General features: G+C 44.4%; 1 protein-coding gene across 2 annotated transcripts in view; it reads left to right on the top strand.

The window, feature by feature from the left end:
- The window catches only part of NUDCD3 (NudC domain containing 3), a 109,019-nt gene that overhangs the window by 78,672 nt on the left and 10,500 nt on the right, over positions 1-19,847 (top strand). For both annotated transcript variants that reach the window (XM_011983247.1, XM_011983245.1), the window contains exon 4: positions 8,214-8,357. In XM_011983247.1, the coding sequence (XP_011838637.1) occupies positions 8,214-8,357 (144 nt within the window). The remainder of the gene's footprint in view (positions 1-8,213; positions 8,358-19,847) is intronic.

Below are 19,847 nucleotides of genomic sequence, written 5' to 3'. Positions count from 1 at the left end.
TGTTGCCTTATAATCCACTTTGATCTTTTTACCCCATTAGAGTCGTTTTGTCTAAATTCTGCCAATGGTTTCTAATTTAATTGTTGTAGAAATGAAGTGATTTGTTTTCTTCATAGAAGACTTCTAAGTGGCAATTTGGGCCCCATCTCGTTTATTCATAACCAACAGCCTAACATAGTATGAATTTTATCACTTACAGTTGATCTTCCCATTGTATTTGATTAGATACAGGCATTCTAAAATGCAAATATTTAAAAAATACAGATAGAACTTGAAATTGAACAAAATTAGATACAACTGAAGCTGAAAATGGACACTTGATTTTTAAAAATTGTAATAAAATGATCTAGGTTGTATACACCATCTGTTACAAGTTGTATGTGAATAAGGATTTTGTGCCATGTTGGTTGTGAGTACTCTGGGTTTTAAACTGGTTTTTGCATCGAATATAACTTTAATTATGCTCCGTACACGTGGATGTGTTTTTTGGGTATATCTACACACAGTGCACTTGCATGTGTATCTTCATCTTATTTATTGTTTGGTAAGGGACACATTGCTCAGCTTCCTGGATATCTTCCTAGTCTTAGAGGGGCCTCAGTGGTAGGATTCTCATCGGAACTTAAGGGTGGTGACTTCTGGCCTGTTACATGACATCTGCCTGAACATGAGTGTGCCACAAGATTGTTTCTAAGGTGGTCTCAATCTCTTTTCTTCCTTCAGACTACCTTGCTTGTCCTTTGCTGGCATCTGAGGACTTGTCCTGTGGAATGAGGCTAGAGAGAAAGAGGCATCTCTGTGTTTCCCCACTGTGCATCTACTTGTACCCCCAGTCTTTCCCTTTACCACCCATACATGGACATATGCTTCCAGTTCTCTGGACATATGTTTTTTGTCTTCACCACTAGTGTATATACCTATGGGTGGAATTGCTGGGTCATGTGGTACCTCTGTAATTAACTTTTTGAGGAACCGTCAAACAGTTTTCCAAAGTAATTGCACCATTTTATATTTTACAGATCCACCAGAAATGTATGAGGGTTCATTTTTCTCCATATCCTCATCAACCCTTGTTATTGTCTGTTTCGGTTTTGTTTTTTAATTGTAGCTATCCTACTGGGTGTGAAGTAGGATTTCGTTGTTTTGATTTGCATTTCCCTCATGACTAATAACATTGAGCATCTTTTTACGTCCTTTTTTTTCACTTGTATATCTTCTTTGGAGAAATGTCTATTCAAGTTCATATGCATGTTTTAATTGGGGTGTTTGTCTTTTTATTGTTGAGTTGTAAGACTTCTTTACATATTCTAGATACTACATCCTTGTCAGATACATTATTTGCAGATATTTTCTCCCATTTTATGGGTCGTCTTCACTTTCTTGATACTACTCTCTGAAGCACAAAAGTTTTAAATTTTGATGAAGTCACTTTTTTTTTTTTTTTTTTTTTTTCTTTGGCTGCTTGTGGTGTTATATCTAAAACACCATTGTCTAACCCAGGATCACAAATTTTAGCTCTTGCATTTAGGTTTTTGATCCATTTTGAGTTTAAAAAATTTATTATATGCTATGAAATAGTTGTCCAACTTCATTTTGAATTAGTAAAACAGTTTCATTCTTTTGCATGTGGATACTCAGTTCTCATGGTACAGTTACTTGAAAATACTATTCTTTTTCCATTGAATTTTCTTGGTACTCTTGTCTAAAATCAGTTGATCATAAGTGTATGAGTTTGTTACTAGACTTTATTTTGAGATGGAGTCTCACTCTACTCTGTTGCCAGGCTGGAGTGCAGTGACGTGATCTTGGCTCACTGCAACCTCGGCCTCCCAGGTTCCAGCGATTCTCCTGCCTCACCCTCCCAAGTAGCTGGGACTATAGGCACGCACCACCACGCCCAGCTAACTTTTGTATTTTTAGTAGAAATAGGGTTTCCCATGTTGGCCAGGATGATATTGATCTCTTGACCTCGTGATCCGCCTGCCTCAGCCTCCCAGAGTGCTGGGATTACAGGTGTGAGCTACCACGCCTGACGTGTTACTGGACTTTTTGTTTTGTTTTGTTTTGTTTTTTGAGACAGAGTCTTGCTCTGTCACCCAGGCTGGAGTGCAGTGGTGTGATCTCTGCTCACTGCAAGCTCCGCCTCCCAGGTTCACACCATTCTCCTGCCTTAGCCTCCTGAGTATCTGGGACTACTGGTGCCCGCCACCACATGTGGATAATTTTTTTGTATTTTTAGTAGAGACAGGGTTTCACCACGTTAGCCAGGATGGTCTCAATCTCCTGACCTCATGATCCGCCCGACTCGGCCTCCCAAAGTGCTAGGATTACAGGCATGAGCCACTGTGCCCGGCCGTTTACTAGACTTTTAATTCTGTTCCATTGATCTGTGTAGATGACTGTCCTTATGCCACTACCACACTGTTTTGATTACTGTAGCTTTATAGTAAGTTCTGAAGATTTTATTCCTTGTTTTTGTTCTGTTCCTTCATTATTGACTTGGCTTTTTTTGACAGTTTGATTATGACATCTAGGTGAGGCTGGCTTCCTTTTAGTTTATTTTACTTGGAATTCATTGAACTTCTTGGGTGTAATTTTTTTTTCATGTCAAATTTGGAAAGTTTTTAGCCATCATTCTTTCAAATATTCTTTCTTCTTTTCTCTTCTGTATGTTGGTATGTTTAATAGTGTCCCTCAGGTTCTGTGGCTCTGTTTATTTTTCTTCACGGTTTTTTCCCTGTTTCTCAGTTTGGGTAATCTCAATTGACCTGTCTTCAAGTTTGCTTGTTCTTTCTTCTAAATGCTAAAAAGTAGTTTTGAGCCCCTTTCATGAACTCTTATCTTTTTCCTGTTTTACTTTTGAACTCCAAAATTTGTATTTGATTCTTTAAAAAATAGTAATAATAATTTCTATCTCGCTATCAGTATCAATAGTGATACTGATATTTATTGATATTCTCTACTTACAAGACTTTATTCCCATACTGTCTTTTAGTAATTTTTGCATAGTTTTCTTAGCTCTTTGAGCATATTTAAAATAGTTGAGTTAGAGACTGCTTTCTGCTAAGATCATGTGTAGGCTTCCTCAGGGACAGATTTTATTGATTGCTTTCTTTTTCCTGTGTATGGGCCATACTTTGTTGTTTCTTTGTAAGTCTCATAATTTTTTTTTTCTTTTTTTGCTGTTATTGAAAAATGGATTTTTAAATAACACAATGGGGTGACTCCGGAAATCAGATGGTCCTTTCTTCCCCATGGTTGCTATTGGTATGTGATATAGTTGTTCTTATTTAATGACTTTTCTGAACTAATTCTGTAAAGTTTGTATTCTTTATTGTGTCTCACTAGTGAAATCTCTACTTGGTCAACTTGGTGGCCAAGTAATTATTGGATGGTGATTTCCTTAAACCACTGGGATCAGTAAACACGTGTTTTTGTCGAGGGACTTCATCTGCCTATTGGAGCATACCTTCATCGCTTGGTCCAGCAGTTAAAAACTGCCTTAGCTTTTATTTCCTGCTGATGTTGAGTCAAAGTCAGCCAGAGGTGAGAGCTTAAGGCCTTCTTAGGTTTTCCCTGAGCATGCACTGAAGCTCTATACATTCATGTGTCCTTCTAGATTCCTGGGAAAAAATGTCAAAGCTTATCAAAGTCCCCATGGACATTTTATTTCCCACCTTTGCCTTTGGTTTACCTCAGTTGTTATCTGCCACCTCAGGGGGCTGCAAAGTTAAAACAGTTGCCTGTATTTTCAACAAACACTCCTGGATGGGGTGGAAGGCTTTTCTGAGTTTAGCCAGAAACAGTCAGTCTTGCAAATGAGGTCTGACAGGGAACCATCAGACAGGTCAAATAATGACAGTTCTTTGAGAATGAAGCTTTGAAAGAGCTCTGAGAGCACTGTTTTCTCCAGCGATGGCTGCTACGCTGTACCAGGAATGCGGCCTGCTGAGCCTGGAGAGTGGGGATGGGTCTAGGCCAAGTTAAAATATCACAGAGCTTACTGTTCTTACTGAGATGTGGTTGTTTTCCTTGAATTAATGCTCCCTGGGTTCCTACAAACCTTTGGTTAATTTCCAAAATCCGTAAGAAGATACTGACAATTTTTGCCAGCTTTTTGGTTGCTTTTATGGAGGAGAGCTTTTTGGAGGTCCGTAGTAACCACCATTTTCACTGGCATCCTTTGGATCAGGAATCTCTTAAATCGTTCTTGTTTTCTTGGGGGTTCTTGCTGCCCTTCTTTTTTATCTTGTTATCAAAAATAGTATACTTTCATCGTAACCTCAGAATTAGCCAGATTCATTAATACTGTGTATTGTCTAGAAATCTCTTTCTTCCTGAACTCCGCTGTAGACTGGTTATTTCCTGTTCTGCTGTATAGCTACACTCCTGGTATTTTCTTCCTGCATATCTAGATTAAATACACTGTGTTTTGGACTTGAGTTGGATATTCCTCTTTTTCAGTTTTCATCTTCTTTTTGTTTTTCTCAAAGTGATATTTTATGTAGAATTGTATATCTTCAAATGCATTTATTTTAACTTTTCACTTATTTCTCAATTTGGGTGTATGTAGAATTCTAGCTGAAAAATAATTTCCCCTTATTAAGATTGAAAGGGATATCTTCTTATACCCAGTGTTACTGATTCTGGAAGTCTATTCCATCTCTTTGTGAGTAAGCTTTTTCTCCTCCTTGAAACTTTTAGGACCTTTTTAAAAACACTCAGTGTCATAAAATTCCATGAGTCTTTCATTCATTCTGCTTAGCTCTTGGTGGGACTTTTCAATCTGGAGGCATATTTTTCTTTGGCTCTGGAAAATTATCTTATTACTGTCATAGTTTCTGGAATGCCAAATTGATTGCCTGAATTGATCTCTGTTTCTACCTTGATTTCTTTGACTTTATCTTCCAGCCTCTTTATTGAAGTTTAATTTTAGCTACTATATTTTAAATTCTTGTGTTCTTTCTTTTTGGCCTAATTGTTCTATTTTCATATTTTATTCTGGTTATATGGATATAGTATCTTCTCAGATCTCTGTGAAGACATAAAATAGAAAATTTTTGGATACCTTTTTTTCTAATTAGCTCTGTATTTATTTATTTTTTTTTTTAACTTGTTTTCATCTGGCTGTTTTTTCTCATAAGATGCAGTCCTCAGTTCTCTAGTAATTATTATTATTTTTTTTTTTTGACAGAATTTCACTCCTATTGCCCAGGCTGGAGTGCAATGGCGCGATCTCAGCTTACCGCAACCTCTACCTCCTGGGTTCAAGCTATTCTCCTGCCTCAGTCTCCATATAGCTGGAATTACAGGCATGCAACACCACTGGTGCCTGGCTAATTTTGTGTTTTTAGTAGAGATGTTTTTTTTAGTAGAGATGTTTTTAGTAGAGATGTGTTTTTCTCCAATTTGGCCAGGCTGGTCTCAAACTCCCAACCTTAGGTGATCTGCCCACCTCGGCCTCCAAAAGTGCTGGGATTACAGGTGTGAGTCACCATGCCTGGCCCTTTTTTTTTTAATACAAAAATATTTTTCTCCCATTCTCTTGAGTGTGGGACTGTATTGATGGGTTTGTCTACTGTGTGTCTGAAGTCTGCTCTTCCCACCACCACTGACAGCTGAGTGGATTGACCAGTCAGCTTTGCTTTACAGGACATGGGGTCTTGGCCATCCTAATGCTTGAGTGAGTAGGACTTCACTTGACACACAGGCATCCACACTAGGTCCTCAGACTGCTGGTCAGTGTCTTTGGAGCAAGGTCCTCCATTCTTCTGTAGCAAACAGAGGGATTCCTGTCCCTTTCAATGGGGCATCCAGGGCCACAGCAGTTCCCACATGTGCCCCTGGCCTTGCTCCTGCCCTGCATACCTGCTGACTCCCAGCTGGAGCCCATGTAGCTGTGGCTTCTGGATGTCTCCTACCCCATAGAATTTGTCTCCTGTGTCCCTCCTCCTTTTGTCTTCCGCAGATTTGTTGACATCTCATCTGTTCCTGGCCTCCCTCTTCCCCCGTTTTGACTATCTGGTTTTTTTCTCTTCATGCCTTTTATGTCTGCAGGTCACAAGAGGTCAGAAAGTTGACTGTCTGTTCCCAGTGTGACATCTTCACCTGGGACCTCTGGAAGCATTTCTTGTCTGGTTTTCTCCCTTGATGATTTGGTTCATTCCCCTGGGTAGGCAGTGTGAGAAGCTTCCCCAAATTTGGAAATTATGTTATATAGAGCTGGGTGGGAGAATTATATTTGTCAAGTGAGCTTGTTCTTGTGAAGGCAGGACCGAGGAGCCTTGGGCCCTCTGTGTCATGTTTCCATTGCACACATGTTTATGGTTAGACATGATTTGGCCCAACATGTGTCTGGTTCATTTCAAGAGTGAGTGGATCTATTGTTCCATTTGCTCACGTTCCTCATGGTATTAGAAGGTCAGGAATGAAGCTCAGTTGCCTATTGTTCAATAGGACTAGCCAAGTAAATACCCTTTTCCATGGTAAATTCCCCTATGAAAGGTCATGCAAGTGGAATTGCGGTCTCATGAGAGGATGCTTCCTTGGAGTCTGCATGTGAACCTGGCAGAGCTGCCCATGCCTAACAGAATATCTTCACTGTGTCCTGCAGTGGGCAGCCTTCTGCCACCTTCTCCCCTCACTGCATGGCTCAGGAACTATCTTTCATTTAGAAACTATCTGATGGGCTGGATGTAGTGGCTCATATGTGTCATCCCAGCGCTTTGGGAGGCTGAGGCAGTAGGATCGCTTGGGGCCAGGAGTTCGAAACCAGCCTGGGCAACAGCAAGACCCCTGTCTCTACAAAAAATAAAAATAAAATTAGCCAGGCATAGTGGCACTTGCCTGTAGTCCCAGCTACTTGGGAGGCTGAGGTGGAGGGATTGCTTCAGCCCAGGAGTTTGATGCAGCAGTGAGCTGGGATCACGCGACTGCACTCCAGCCTGGGCAATGCAGTGAGGCCGTGTCTCTTAAAGAAAAAGAAGAAAAACTGTCTGACAGCAGTGACTCCTGCACATCATTTCTTCCATTTTCATTTTTTATTTATGAATATTTAAAATACAGTTAGGTTATGGTATTGTATTTCATTGACAAATACTAAACTCCAGTTTGGAAAACCTATCAGTTTGGGTTGTCTTTTTTTCCAATCATTTTATAAGCATTTAATGAGTCACCTACCAGATGACATGGAGAGTAGCTTCCAAATTGTTTTTATTCCACATACCTATTAGAAAAAAGTTTTAAGTACTTGATCCCAGTGTCGTCTTAATGCATGCCTTGTACAGATACAAAATGTAAATGGAAGTTCTGTTTTATTTCCTCTTCTAATTACTGACCTGTGAACCCCCTGGGGTACGCATACCCTGCTTTGGAGACTGCTGGCTGGAATACATGATATGAAGTAAAAGAAATCCTACTCCCAGCAGCTGCCAGTCCAGTTCTGGAGACAGACAAGTGGTGGGGTAGGGATAGGTGTTCCTAGGGCAGTGGGGAGGGCCATGGGGCCATTGTCTGCCTAGGACAGGCTCAGAGGGACGAGGGTGAGCTGAGGCTTTTAGAGGCTTGGTTTTGTAAAGAACCGAGACAAAATGCAAAACCATGTGGGGATGTTGGTGGTATAATGGTGAGCATAGCTGCCTTCCAAAATCAAAGGAATTGGTCTCATACTCTTGGATGAAGACCAGGCTATAGTCACCAGGCAGTGCAGTAGCTCACAGAAGGAAGAGGCGGTGCTTGTCTCTTGTACAACAGTCCTGGGGTAAGCAATTCAGGATGTGCAGCACTGTCAGCTCTCTTGGTTGCTGTAGTCCAGGGCTGGGCTCCTGCATCTCCCAGGTAGCCACAAGGGGAGGCAAGGGAAAAATACTCACCGCTTGTCTCCTCTGCTTACTTTTTTGTGGTGACAATTGGTCTCCCTTAACTGGAGAAGGGAGAAAAAGATTGGGTCACAGCAGCTTCCACCACAGCACTTTATGTTACCAGTTATGCTGAGAAAGATTTTTTGGTGGATTTACCTACATGAGCTGACATCTGCAGGTTGCTCTAGGTATAAATTAGGCTGATACGGTTTTCTTCACTGAGATGCCTGGTGAGCCTGATGACAACGCTGTAGTGTGCAGTCAGGTACCTTGGAAACTGTCACCCCTCCCACTGTACAGAACACCAGTGGTCACCCTGATAGGAGAGATGATTTTCTTCTGCTATGTCCTCAGGTCTCAGTGGCCCTTAGCAGCAGCTCCATTCGTGTGGCCATGCTGGAGGAAAATGGGGAGCGTGTCCTCATGGAAGGGAAGCTTACCCACAAGATCAACACTGAGAGTTCTCTCTGGAGTCTCGAGCCCGGGAAGTGTGTTTTGGTAAGTTTGGGCCACCTGTGTGCAGGGCTCCCAGGTAGACTTCAAACCTGCAGTGATGCCCCTTTTGACCAACAAACCTGTTTACACTTAAGCAGTGAGACTGTTAATTTCAGCTGCTAGGGCAGATGGGTTTTCCTGAGCATTTTCCAGACTGCTCAGAGATTGCCTCTGTGGGCACTTGAGCTTTGGCCCTTTGAGGTCTTGGTCGTTCCAAAGAGCTCCACTGTTATTACATCTAAGGCAAAAACAAGTAAATTGAAAATGAAAAGGTAGGTTGAATTTTTACAGATGCTACTCTGGAGGGTGCAGAGTTAATAAATTCAGAGAATCAGGCTCATTGACCAACTGGCTCTCCTTACCCAGCTGCTGGTTAGGCATTAGCTAAGAGTTCAGGACAGTAAGATTAAGGTGTGAATCCAAATGAACAGCTCGCATGTTACCAGTTAGCAGACTCGCTTACAAATTGGGCTGCATGCCTGAACCAGATCTGTTGGTGTCTCACCTCCTTCTGCCCTGTGAAAGCTTTGAACCCTGTCAGTAGTGGCTCTGTGCTGGTGCCCAAGTGGAGGTCACCTACAGATAAATTGAGGCACAACATGTTCTGAATTAACTTGTTTCCTCTTTCCTCCTGCTGGGGTGCTTACAGGGCGTGGTAAAAGGGATAAAGGTGAAAAAAATATTAAGTCTGGACAAAAGTCTTTAGAATTTTATACAGATATATTCTTCATATGTGCAAAATATGCAATAAAGATATCTGTTTTGGTTGCTATAAGACGTGCTTGGCAGGCTTCTGCCTGGGCTTCCCTAGCCAGTGCTGACTGGCAGGGACAAGCTATCTTTTGGGCCCACAGTGACTGTGTCCTGGCTGCCCTCATGCTCGGAGGGACATGCGGGCCAGGTACTGAAAAGAGGGTATTCTGTCAGTGCTGCAGGATCCTGAACCAACCTTAATTCCAGTCTTGATATCAAGCCTGGACGATGGAGCTCACTCTGGCTACACAAAGGTGGGGCCAACCTGGGCACAAACAGCATGCTCCTTGGTGCTGCGGTGGCCTCAGCTGCTCCCTCTCCTAGTGAGCATTTCATCCTAAACAGGGCTTCCTATTTAGGCCCTACGCGAGGCCGTATGTGTGGTGTGTAGGGTTTCCAGCAGTGGGGCTAGGACTGACCCATCCCAGTTCAGACTCTCCTGGCCACCCAGGGCCTACCTCTGCTGATGGCCAGCGGCAGATGACAGTGGTTCTTGTTCTAAATCTCACCCTGTGTGCTCCCCTGCCTGTGGCGTTCAGTAGTCAAAGACCAGAGAAGTGTTCTTCTCCTGCCTACAAATACTGTGATGATCACCCCATCACCCAGCAGTTCAGTTCCTCATCCCCTGACCCCTGACATATAAAACCTATGCATTAATTACACAGCCTGGAGCCTTTTCCCAAGCTATGGGCTCCTGTGACTACTACCAGTTCCTTTCCTTTATGTCATATTTGACTTTGCAGATGCCGTTATGGCCGATTCCTCACTTGAGCTTCACGTGGTTGTGGAGGTATGAGAGCATGAGTGATGCACTAGCAGTACTGGGGCTGGCTAGCTAGACCTCTGAAGGTGCAGCCCTGGCTGCCTGGATTGTACTAGTGAGCCCATGATCCTGGGGTTGCCTTCTCCATGGACTGAGAGGTCATGACAGCCCCGCCTTAAAACACTGACTTGATTCTCCTGCCTTCTGTTGGGTGAACTCAGTGCAGAGCATGGAGCAGGTCATGATGCTCTCATGTTGGTTCCCTCTGAGCGGGGAGCTCTTGTGAGCCTTCCCCATGTGGTCCGGTTGCACTTTGTAGATACTTCATGCAGAAGCCCAAAGCCTTAGTCACTGGTCTCTGAGCCCATAGCCACCGTATTTGGAATCTGTTGGGATTACAGTCAGGGTACCAATGTTTTACTGTACACTATTTGCATAAATATGTGATTATTAATACATAGCTCAACTCTTAAGGGTTTTGTTGACAGAAGTGACTCCAACTTCTTCATGGATATTTCAAAGCCATGTTTCTTTTTTGTGTGCGTTTTGTACACTTGTATGTATAGTACAAGTGGAATAGGGATGTGGCTAGTGGCCAAAACATTAACTTCTTTTAATAATGGCTGCCATTCAATGAACGCAGTCTTTGGGCCAGGCTCTTTGTGAGGTGCCTTACAATGCTGTTTAATGCTCTGCAAACTTATTTTACAAATTGGGACACTGAGGCTATGAGAAGGTAAGTAGCTTGCAAAGTGGGTAGAGCTAGACCTCAAACCCATGCCTGCCTTGTCCCAGAAGGCTTTTTCCAGTGCTGTGAGAAACGGGAGTCTCTGGAGAAGGCTCAGACCTGTCGGGGCTGGGAAGCATTGCTCCCTTTCAGCCGAAAGGCTCTGTGGAGCAGAACATGAGGAGGGAGGAGTGTAGGTCCCCAGTTTGGGTTTCAGAGTCTTCCCTGTGTTAGGTAAATGTGTGAGATGCAGCCACCAGGCAGGAGATTGGGGGAGCTGTGCTTTAAGAGGATAGCTGGATGTTCAACTTTCATGCCAGGGCCCTTGGGGCCATAGCACAACCCTGGCAGGCCTGTCTCCACCTGTGTGTTCTTCATGAGTGCAGCCTTTATTTGTGCCCTGGCTGCCTTTAGTTTTTGTAGTTAGCTTTCGTCAAACACCCGCTACTCAAAGAGTTTATAGAAATTCAGCAGAACCATTGCAGACTGAGGGGCACCTGTCACTGCCATGAACACGGCTCCTAAATATTCTCTGCTGAAAATCCCTCTACAATTGAAACACTGCATGAGTTCTTTCCCGTAGTTCCTTAAAGTGCCTTTGTTATCAGTAGATGGCATTGCGTTCCTAATGCGCCTTCACCTGTGAGAAATCAAGCACCTGAATAAAGAGGAGTTATGGAGAGCATTTAAACTCTTCCCATAGTGCTCCCATGCAGGGCTCTGCCTGCCTCCACCTCTTTCTGGACCACGTAGCCTCCAGTGCAGTAAATGCAGAGTGTATCACAGAAACTTTGCTGTTTATAGGAGCTATGCAGTTTGTTGTCTTCTTTATTGAATTATTTATTTATGTGTGACCTTTTAGGCCCACATCGTTTCCTCTGATTACATATATGAGATAATATTGTGAATTAATGAGCCGATTGCTTTGATTCACAAAGATCCTGTTAGCCTCCTGCTTGCTGCATCGTGTCTGCTGTGTGGAGCTTGGCACACTGCTTTGAGCGTGTGGATGCAGAGGGACTGCAAATGAATCAGAGGGGCTGGCTTTGGGTTGCAGCCCCCTGTCAAGCAGCTGCCTGATTTTGGGTCATCTCTTTAGCCTTGCTGGACTTCCATTTCTCACCCTTCCAACAATGTTAAGCACTGTAGTCTGATTGATCTCCAGTGTTTGTTTGTTTCTTATCATTAAGTACCCAGCCCTGTTCAGGCACTGGGGATAGCTAAAGAGAGTTGAGGGCTTTGCTCTAAAGGTTTGGAGATATCCTGTGAATGTGGGCTTATTTGGGAAAAGGGTCTTTGTAGATATGATTAAGTTAAGGATCTCTCAAGATGGAATCATCCTGGATTATCCAGTGACACCTGTCTGTATAAGAAACAGGAGAAGACAGAGATAGACACAGAGAAGGCCATGTGAAGATGGGGCAGACACGAATGATATAACCACCAAGCCCAGGAACACCTGGAGCCACCAGAAGCTGGAAATGGCAGGAAAGATCCTCCCCTAGAGTCTCTGCAGGAGCGTGACCCTACTGACACCTTGATTTCAGAGTTCTGGCCCATGGGACTGGGAGATAATAAATTTGTATTGCCTTAAGTTGCCTGGTCTGTTGTTCCCTGTTACGGCAGCCCCAGACACCAGTGCAGGTCTCCCATCACAGCATTGTGAGGCCGCATGAGATGAGAAGGATGCAAAGGGATGGCATCCGGAGCTGCACTGCTGCCACCGCCCCCAGCTTCTTGGTTAGAGATTCTGACCTTCTGACCTCCGGGCAGGCCAGTGTAGACATGGCCTTCACTTTCCAGCTGCCTTCCACATAACCTGCTCCTCCCTGTGCCGTGGATCCCACATTAGCCAGCCAGGGCAGGCAGGGGTGGCTGCTAAAACCGTATGACAGTTCTTGCCTCCCTCCCTCCCTCCCACACTTCAGAATGTTAAATGAGACTTCTTGACTCAGGCAAGCTCCTTTCTTGGTTACAAAGATGTAAAATCAGCCGTGGCAACAGCACCAGCTCTTTTTTCCGATAGCTCGTTCAGTCCCCAAAGCTAGGCAGTTGGCATGCGCACCGTCCTCCTTTCTTCCTGTAGTCGGGGGAGCTGACAGGCTGTCCTCCACGCTGCCGTGGGTGGCTGCTCTGCTGCGGGGGCTCTTGGACATGGCTATGCTTGAGATGGTCGTTGTAGCTGTATGTGAGGTGAATGCCATTCCATATACCTCTTCATGTATTGACATGGTGCACACACAAGTCATTTAAAATCAGTGAAATTGCTCTGGAGTATTCTTTGAGGAATTAGACCTTGAAGCTCAGGCTTTAAAACTCATCGTAATATATTTGTTTATGATTTTTGAACCCTGTGAGTGTTTTTGTGCAAACTGTATCCACCTCCTCCCCCCAATTTAGATTATTTCTCAAAAGTGGAATTCTAGTGTAATTGCAGCCTCTGAGCTGTTGCCGTGGTTCTCCCTTGTGGATGAGTTGTTTCTGGAGTGTTGTCGATGACATTAGCCCTGTATCCCCACATCCCCACCAACAGTGGGCTTTTCATCTTCACTTGTCTTTGCTAGTTTACCCAGATACTTCTAGTGTCACTTCTTAGAACAATTGTGAGGATGAAACGAAGATAGGCGGTTTATTGTCTACTTGTCCTCATTGGCGAGCCACCTTCCTGAGTCCCCACAACCTTTCCTGGCCCACTGAGGCCATCCCATGGATTACTTAACATACTTCTTCATAAATTCAGAGTGGGAACTACAGATTAAATTTCCTTAGCATTTTGGCAAGAGCCCAGAGCCTGGAAATTAGTATGTGAATGTAATGTGAGCCCTTAAGCCTTTAGTGCAAATGATGTCTCTAGGGAGAGCCCTTAGTGTTTTTCAGGGGAAATCAGAATCCTTCATCAACTCCAGTAGGGAAGAACTGAAGCTTATGGATTCAACAGAGGGCAGTAGCCCAAGGAAACCTGTTCCAATGTGAGTGGAAGGAATATACTGAGCAGAGCTGGCTAATGGTGCCCTCTTGGTGGCACCATGGACGGGGTGCTGGGCACCCTCGTTTCATGGGGTTGGAGGAAAGGAAGGGAACGCAACTCTGTATTGCTTTGTCGGCCCCATCGCTGGAATACGTGGGCCTTCCAGCCATACTCAGACCACAGCTGGGTCCTATCTGGCCTATACAGTGTCTTAATTTTGTTTCTAATTTTCAAGCTTAAAAAAATAGTTGACAGCATTGAAAATCAGGAGATTGCCCATAACAGTGCTGACTTGTGGCGTGTCCTGAGAAGCTGGATCTGCTCCAGTGTGGCCCACATTCCCCCAGCAGCAGGTGCTGAGCAGGTGCCCTGGACCTCTGCCACGCTGTCGTCTCACCCCATTATCTGCCCTCGTTCCGAGGTGCCTTCCCGGAAGGAACGTCCCACAGCATTCCCATAAGTCTCATTGGCCCAGTCTCGATCACGCGGGCAGCTGTGAGGAGTAAAGTCGTCCTCTCTGGGCACATTGCTTCCCTGAATAGAAATGAGGTTCCGTTACTAAGGAAGGAAAGGGATATAAATGCTGGTGAGTCATCAGCACAGATTGGGGGATGCTGAGGTAAGTTTATTCATGTTGAGGTGGAAGTTTCTGTGAGGACATTTTGGGAACACTGTTCAGCCTGCAGTCTGGGGTCCCTCAGAGAAATGGACTGATTAGAAGTCTGGGACCGGGTAGATAAAAGAGGAACCTGGAGCGTTTCGTTATGCTGGAAAATGATAACGTGCCAGGGAAATGATGGAGCACCATCAAAGTCAAGCAACCTCCACCAACCTTGTCTGAGATCATTTGACACCAACATAATTAAGCATGGTAATGAGTTATAAGCCATTGAGAGACCAGAGAGGCCAGGTATCCAGGGGTCAGTACTGACAGCGATAGATAGATAACTTCATTGCAGAAGAGAAGGTGCTTGCTTCAATAAGACATGTAAACCGCCAGTCAGTGTGGAGGGACTAGGGCAAGAAAGTCAGCATTTCCCAGTCTTTGTGGGAGAGATGGGACCAGGCAGATGCTAAGCGGGGCAGGGTGGAGCAGGGGTGCAGGGGTTCTGGAGAGGAGAGTTTGCAAGTCAATAACTACAGTGGAGAAGAGTCAGACTTCCCTTTGGCCAGGTAACCTGAGTGAACACCCCACCCACTGAGGGCTGTGGATGTTGTGTGCCTGCAGGTGGAACATGTGTGTGTCCAGCTGGGTGTGCACACATGAGTTAATCAGGAGACGTCAGGGAAGGAAAAAGGCTGTGAAAATGTCCCAGGTTAAAGAGGACAGGACCCCCAAGATGCAGGAGGGACTCTGAACTGGACCCTGTTCCATAAAAAGTAACTTCCTTATCCTTAGGAAATAACTCAGGACAAAGGGCCAAGATGAATACAACCTATTCTTAAATGGTTCAGAGAAAATATTATGTTATTATATATTATACATACAGCACACATAGAGTGAGAGAGCTGTGTGCAGACGCACAGCTGCTAAACACTTGTATGGGTGTCTTTGTACTTGTCTTATTCTGGTAACTTTAAGCTTAAAATTCTTTCCAAATGTTAAAAAAAAACGAGAAGGCTAATAGGCTAATAAGCACATAAGAAGCCCAAAGTCATAAGTCATTAGGGGAATGCAAGGCAAAACCATGATGAGATGCCCCTAGACACCTCTTAGAAGAGCTGCTAAGAAGGTAGACAGCACCAAATACTAGATGAGACGGGGCACCTGGTGCTCTTCTGTGCTACTGGTAGGGGTGCAGTGGAGTGGCTAGTCTGGACAGTAGCTGACACCATATGACCCAACACACGCATTCCTGGCTACTTACCAAGGAGAAATGAAAGCATGCAGATCTCTACAGCAGCTCTTTACCTGATTGCAAAACACTGGAAATGCCCAGGTGTCCACAAACAAGTGTGTAGTCCGCCTGCCATGAAGCACAGTGTGGCTGAACGTCAGAGTCCCCACACTCAGAGAAGTCATGAGATACAGGACTGCACACTGTGTGATTCCACACATGTGACATTTCTGGACACGGACATGCTGGATGGCAAAATGAGCATTGGGCTGAGAGGACTGCTGAGAAGGGAAACGGGGCTTCTGGGATGTGGGTTGACTATAGCAGCAGCTCATGGAGATGTGACCTCAAAAGAGTGAGTTTTACCATGTACATACTATACCTCCACAAACCTGACTTTAAAAAAATAAAATATTCACAGAAAAAAAAAACAAAAACAAGTGCAAAACTATCAGACTACTTTTTCAGAGGTGTTATTTTTAGGTAGAAGCCTTTGAACTCCATCCCAGGAACATTGTACCCATGTCCTCTTAGAACTGCATCTTGCACTGGGTGTCAGGAGACAGCCCTGCAAGACTTGTATGCTCTGTACCATTCAGTGGTTTTGAAGGTTAACTACCTGAAGTCATATCTGAGGCGTCCCAGAAGCGTTACTCTAAGGAAAGTAGTTAAATGTGGACAGTGATGGCAGAAATAGTTACAAATTAAACCAGTTTATAGAACATGAGAATGTTCAGAGCATAAAGAAGCTTGTCAGCTCAATGACTTAAGAGACATGGGCCATTAAAAAAAAAGGTCTGGAGTTTGGGAAAAAGAAAGGAATGGGGATCTGTGGGTTGGGGTTATGAGCTCAGAGTGAGAGATGGAATTCTGTAAAGGAATAGTGTTGGGAGGAATTCTAGGCAAGTCAAGAACGATGTTAGAATGTGCTTGTTTAGGATAATTATCATGTTAATAATATTGTTCATATTGTTTTTACTAATATGCTCATCCTTAGAAAACAGAAGATATTTTAAGGGTACTAAATAAATACTTAACTAAAATTTTGCAACTGAGACCTTGGTCTTCCAGAGCCTTTATATGAACCTTTATAGACAACACCTCAGGTCCTGTTTGTTGCCCCAGTATGGAGGGCAGCCCACTTGGTTACAGTGATGACAGATGGAAACTTGACTGGAGCAGGTCTGGAAGGCAGAGGAGGCAGGCCTGTGTGTTTGTGGTCAGGACAAAGGACCAGTGGTGCTAGCCACACCTGTGGGGATGACTGAAAAAAAAAAAAAAAAAAAAAAAAGCAGACAATAACAAGTGTTGGTGAGAGTATGGAGAAACTGGAACCCTTGTATGCTGCTGGTGGGAATGTAAAGTGGTACAGCTGCTTTGGAAAATAGTATGGTAGTTCCTCAAAAAGTTAACTGTAGAATTATCATATGACCCAGCACTTCTGGGTAAATATGCAGAAGAATTGAAAACAGGGACTCAAACAGATGTTTGTACATCAGTGTTCATAGCAGCATTATTCACAACAGCCAAAAAGTGGGGGCACCTGAAATGTCTGTCAGTTGATGAATAGATAAACAAAATGTAGTTTATCCATACAGTGGAATATTATTCAGCCTTAAAAAGGAATGCAGTTCTGATTCGTGCTACAACATAGATGAACATTGAGGAGGACATTATGCCAAGTGAAATAAGCCAGATGAAAACAAACAGATAACTGTATTATTCCATTTGTGTGAAATGTCCAGAACAGGCAAATCTATAGAGGCAGAATCATTAGTAGTTGCCAGGGGCTTGGTGGGGTTGAGGGAACAATTTAGAGGAAAGATTAGAGCAAATGGGGAGTGACTGGTAATTGGCACAGGGCTTCTTTGTGAGGTAATAAAAGTGTTTTGAAACTAGATAAAGGTGATGGTTGTGCACCATTGTGGATATTCTAAATGCCATTGAGTTCACTTTTGAATGGTAAGTTTTGTGTTAAGTGGATTTTGCCTTAATTAAAAATTGTTCAATATAAAGTCGGCTCACATCTCCTCCTAAAATACTTCACTGATGCACATGCATGACGTCTGTGAGTGAGGATGGCCCCCTTGGAGAGCTGCACTGCCCAGCACAGTAGCCACTTGCCACGTGTGACAGCTGAGTAAACACTTGACAGGTGGCTCACGTGACTGAAGAACTGAATTATTTTATTTTAGTTAACTTAAATTTAAAACCTACTTGATTTAGTTCTTGGAAAACCTTGAATATTTTTGAAACAACTTGGGTATGTGAATGTACTCTTTCAATGTAAATATTATGAAATCTAAACACAGATCAAGTATTTCTGATGAAAAAGTGCAGTGCTCATCTTCATTTTTGTTGGGTTCAAGTGTACTTCTGTGTCCAGAGTACACTTGTGGACACAGAAGATTCGGGGATGTTCCCCTCCTTCCTGTTGGGCAGGTGGCTCATTGTCTTCAGGTCCATCTCCTACTGTGCCCAGGAGCCCTCCACTCTGGGTGTGTGTTTGGACCTGGCCGGTGAAACCATGTGTTGGGGTCTGTGGAGTGCAGAAAGGCCTGGGAGTACCAGCACCGTCCCCTGGGTGGTGTGTAGGCCAACCCCTTGCCCACATGGTGCTGGCAGTGGGCTGTCAGCCCCAGTGTAGCTCTGCTTTGCCTCTTCATGCTGGGCAATCTGGAAAAGGCCCTTACTTCCAAGGGTTTGTCCTTATTTTTAAATACAAAAAATGGTATGTGTGGTAAATGGTAATGGTATGTATTTTACAGGACTTGTGAACGCTAATAAAATAAGTTACATAGATCACAGTAATAACTACTGGTGAAGATAAAAAATTCGTAAAGGATCTCTTCTTTCCAGAGATTTACAGTTCTGTAAGTTCCTCTGAAGTCTTCCCTGGAATAGAGAAAACAACATAGTTCCCTCTTGGAAGGTTTTTCATTGCATCAGCTTGGTAAAGACGAGGTAGAGTTCTTAGTGTTGGGGTCTCTGTGGGTGAGTCAGGTCCCCGTCACACAAACTGTAAAGTCAGCTACAAACCAGCTGAGCAGAGTATCTGGAAATGGAAGATTCATCCCAAATTTAAATTTGGCACTGGCAGAGCAGCGTCATTTACTGGGTAGAGTTGGCGTGTAGGGGAGCCACCACCCACTCCCCCTGTTCACCACTCCCCCTATCTGCACTGGGAATGTCAGACAAGATTTCTGGGATGCTGGCTTCAGATCATGATTGCAGGTTTTTGTCTTGCTCTTCCCAGTTCTGGAAAATCTCCACTGTGTGCTCTTCCACACCTCATCAGTGTCCACCGTGTTCGTTAGTAGAGCACATTCTCCGACTTGATCTCTGGGCTCTGCAGGGTCTAGCGCTAAGTACCTTCTATGGTGTGGGTAGGTTTTGGCAGCAGGGGCTTGGAAGTGGGAAGGTAGAAGGTCCAGTGTTAGGACACTGCTCTCTCAAGCCCGTATATGTTGGTGAGTCTCCAGTGCTCCCTCTCAGGGGGACATGGTGTCCTGTGGACTCACTGTGGCCACTAGGGTGTCACAGTTACCCTGAGTGTGGCTTGGTAGGTTGTTTACCCACCCAGTCAGTAAGTGTCCTGGTGGCTGCACCTCCATGGATGAGAGCTGCTCTCACTTGCGGGCCCTTTGCTACGTTTTCTCCCTTTCTGTGAGCACCTTAGTGGTTTAATATCATCAGAGTCCCATCACACTTGGACATGTGAATGTACTCTTACAATTGTAAATATTATGAAATCTAAACACAGATAAAGTATTTCTGATGAAAAAGTGCAGTGCTCATCTAGGACAAAGTAGACAAACCCACTCTGTTGCTTCTTGGCCACTCTGGTAAGAATTTTGAGCCCAGCCACTGACCACAGCAGATGCAGCCAGTTTTCTTGTTTTCTGTGTCCCCATGACCATTGATAAGGGGGCATGGTGTGGCCAGGGCCCTCCTCTGTGTCCCTGGGACAGGCCAAGCAGCACGGGTCACCTAGGTACATACAGTACCCCTCACGTTTGCTCTGACACCGCAGTTCCAGTTGTCTTTTAAGTTTTTGTGGTAATGACATGAGTCTCACAGACCCCAGCACTGAGAGCTGGATCGTGAGTACTGGTTGCTGCTTCCTTTGACCAAAGGGTGTCTGCGCCATCCCCACAGAGGTGCCCGAGGAGGCCGGGACCACTTTTGGGGTTAGTTCTTGATGGTTGTTCCTCCTTCCCGAGAAGGAAGAACTTTAAGGAGTGGGGCTGGAGGACCCCCTCATGCAGCAAGCTTGGCCCCAGTGAGGAAGAAGTAGGGACAGGGCGTGGTGCCCTGTCATGGGGTGAGGACTCCCCAGGAGATTCTGTCATGCATTAGGCCGAGCCCTAAGTCTCACAGGTCCCAGCTTACCCCCAAGATAGCAGAATGCTGGGTGTTGCTCTTGGAAGCAAGAGAGATCACT

This window comes from Mandrillus leucophaeus, unplaced genomic scaffold (assembly GCF_000951045.1).
Source record: "Mandrillus leucophaeus isolate KB7577 unplaced genomic scaffold, Mleu.le_1.0 Scaffold248, whole genome shotgun sequence".
Lineage (NCBI taxonomy): Eukaryota > Metazoa > Chordata > Mammalia > Primates > Cercopithecidae > Mandrillus > Mandrillus leucophaeus.
This window is presented reverse-complemented; position numbering and strand designations above follow the sequence as displayed.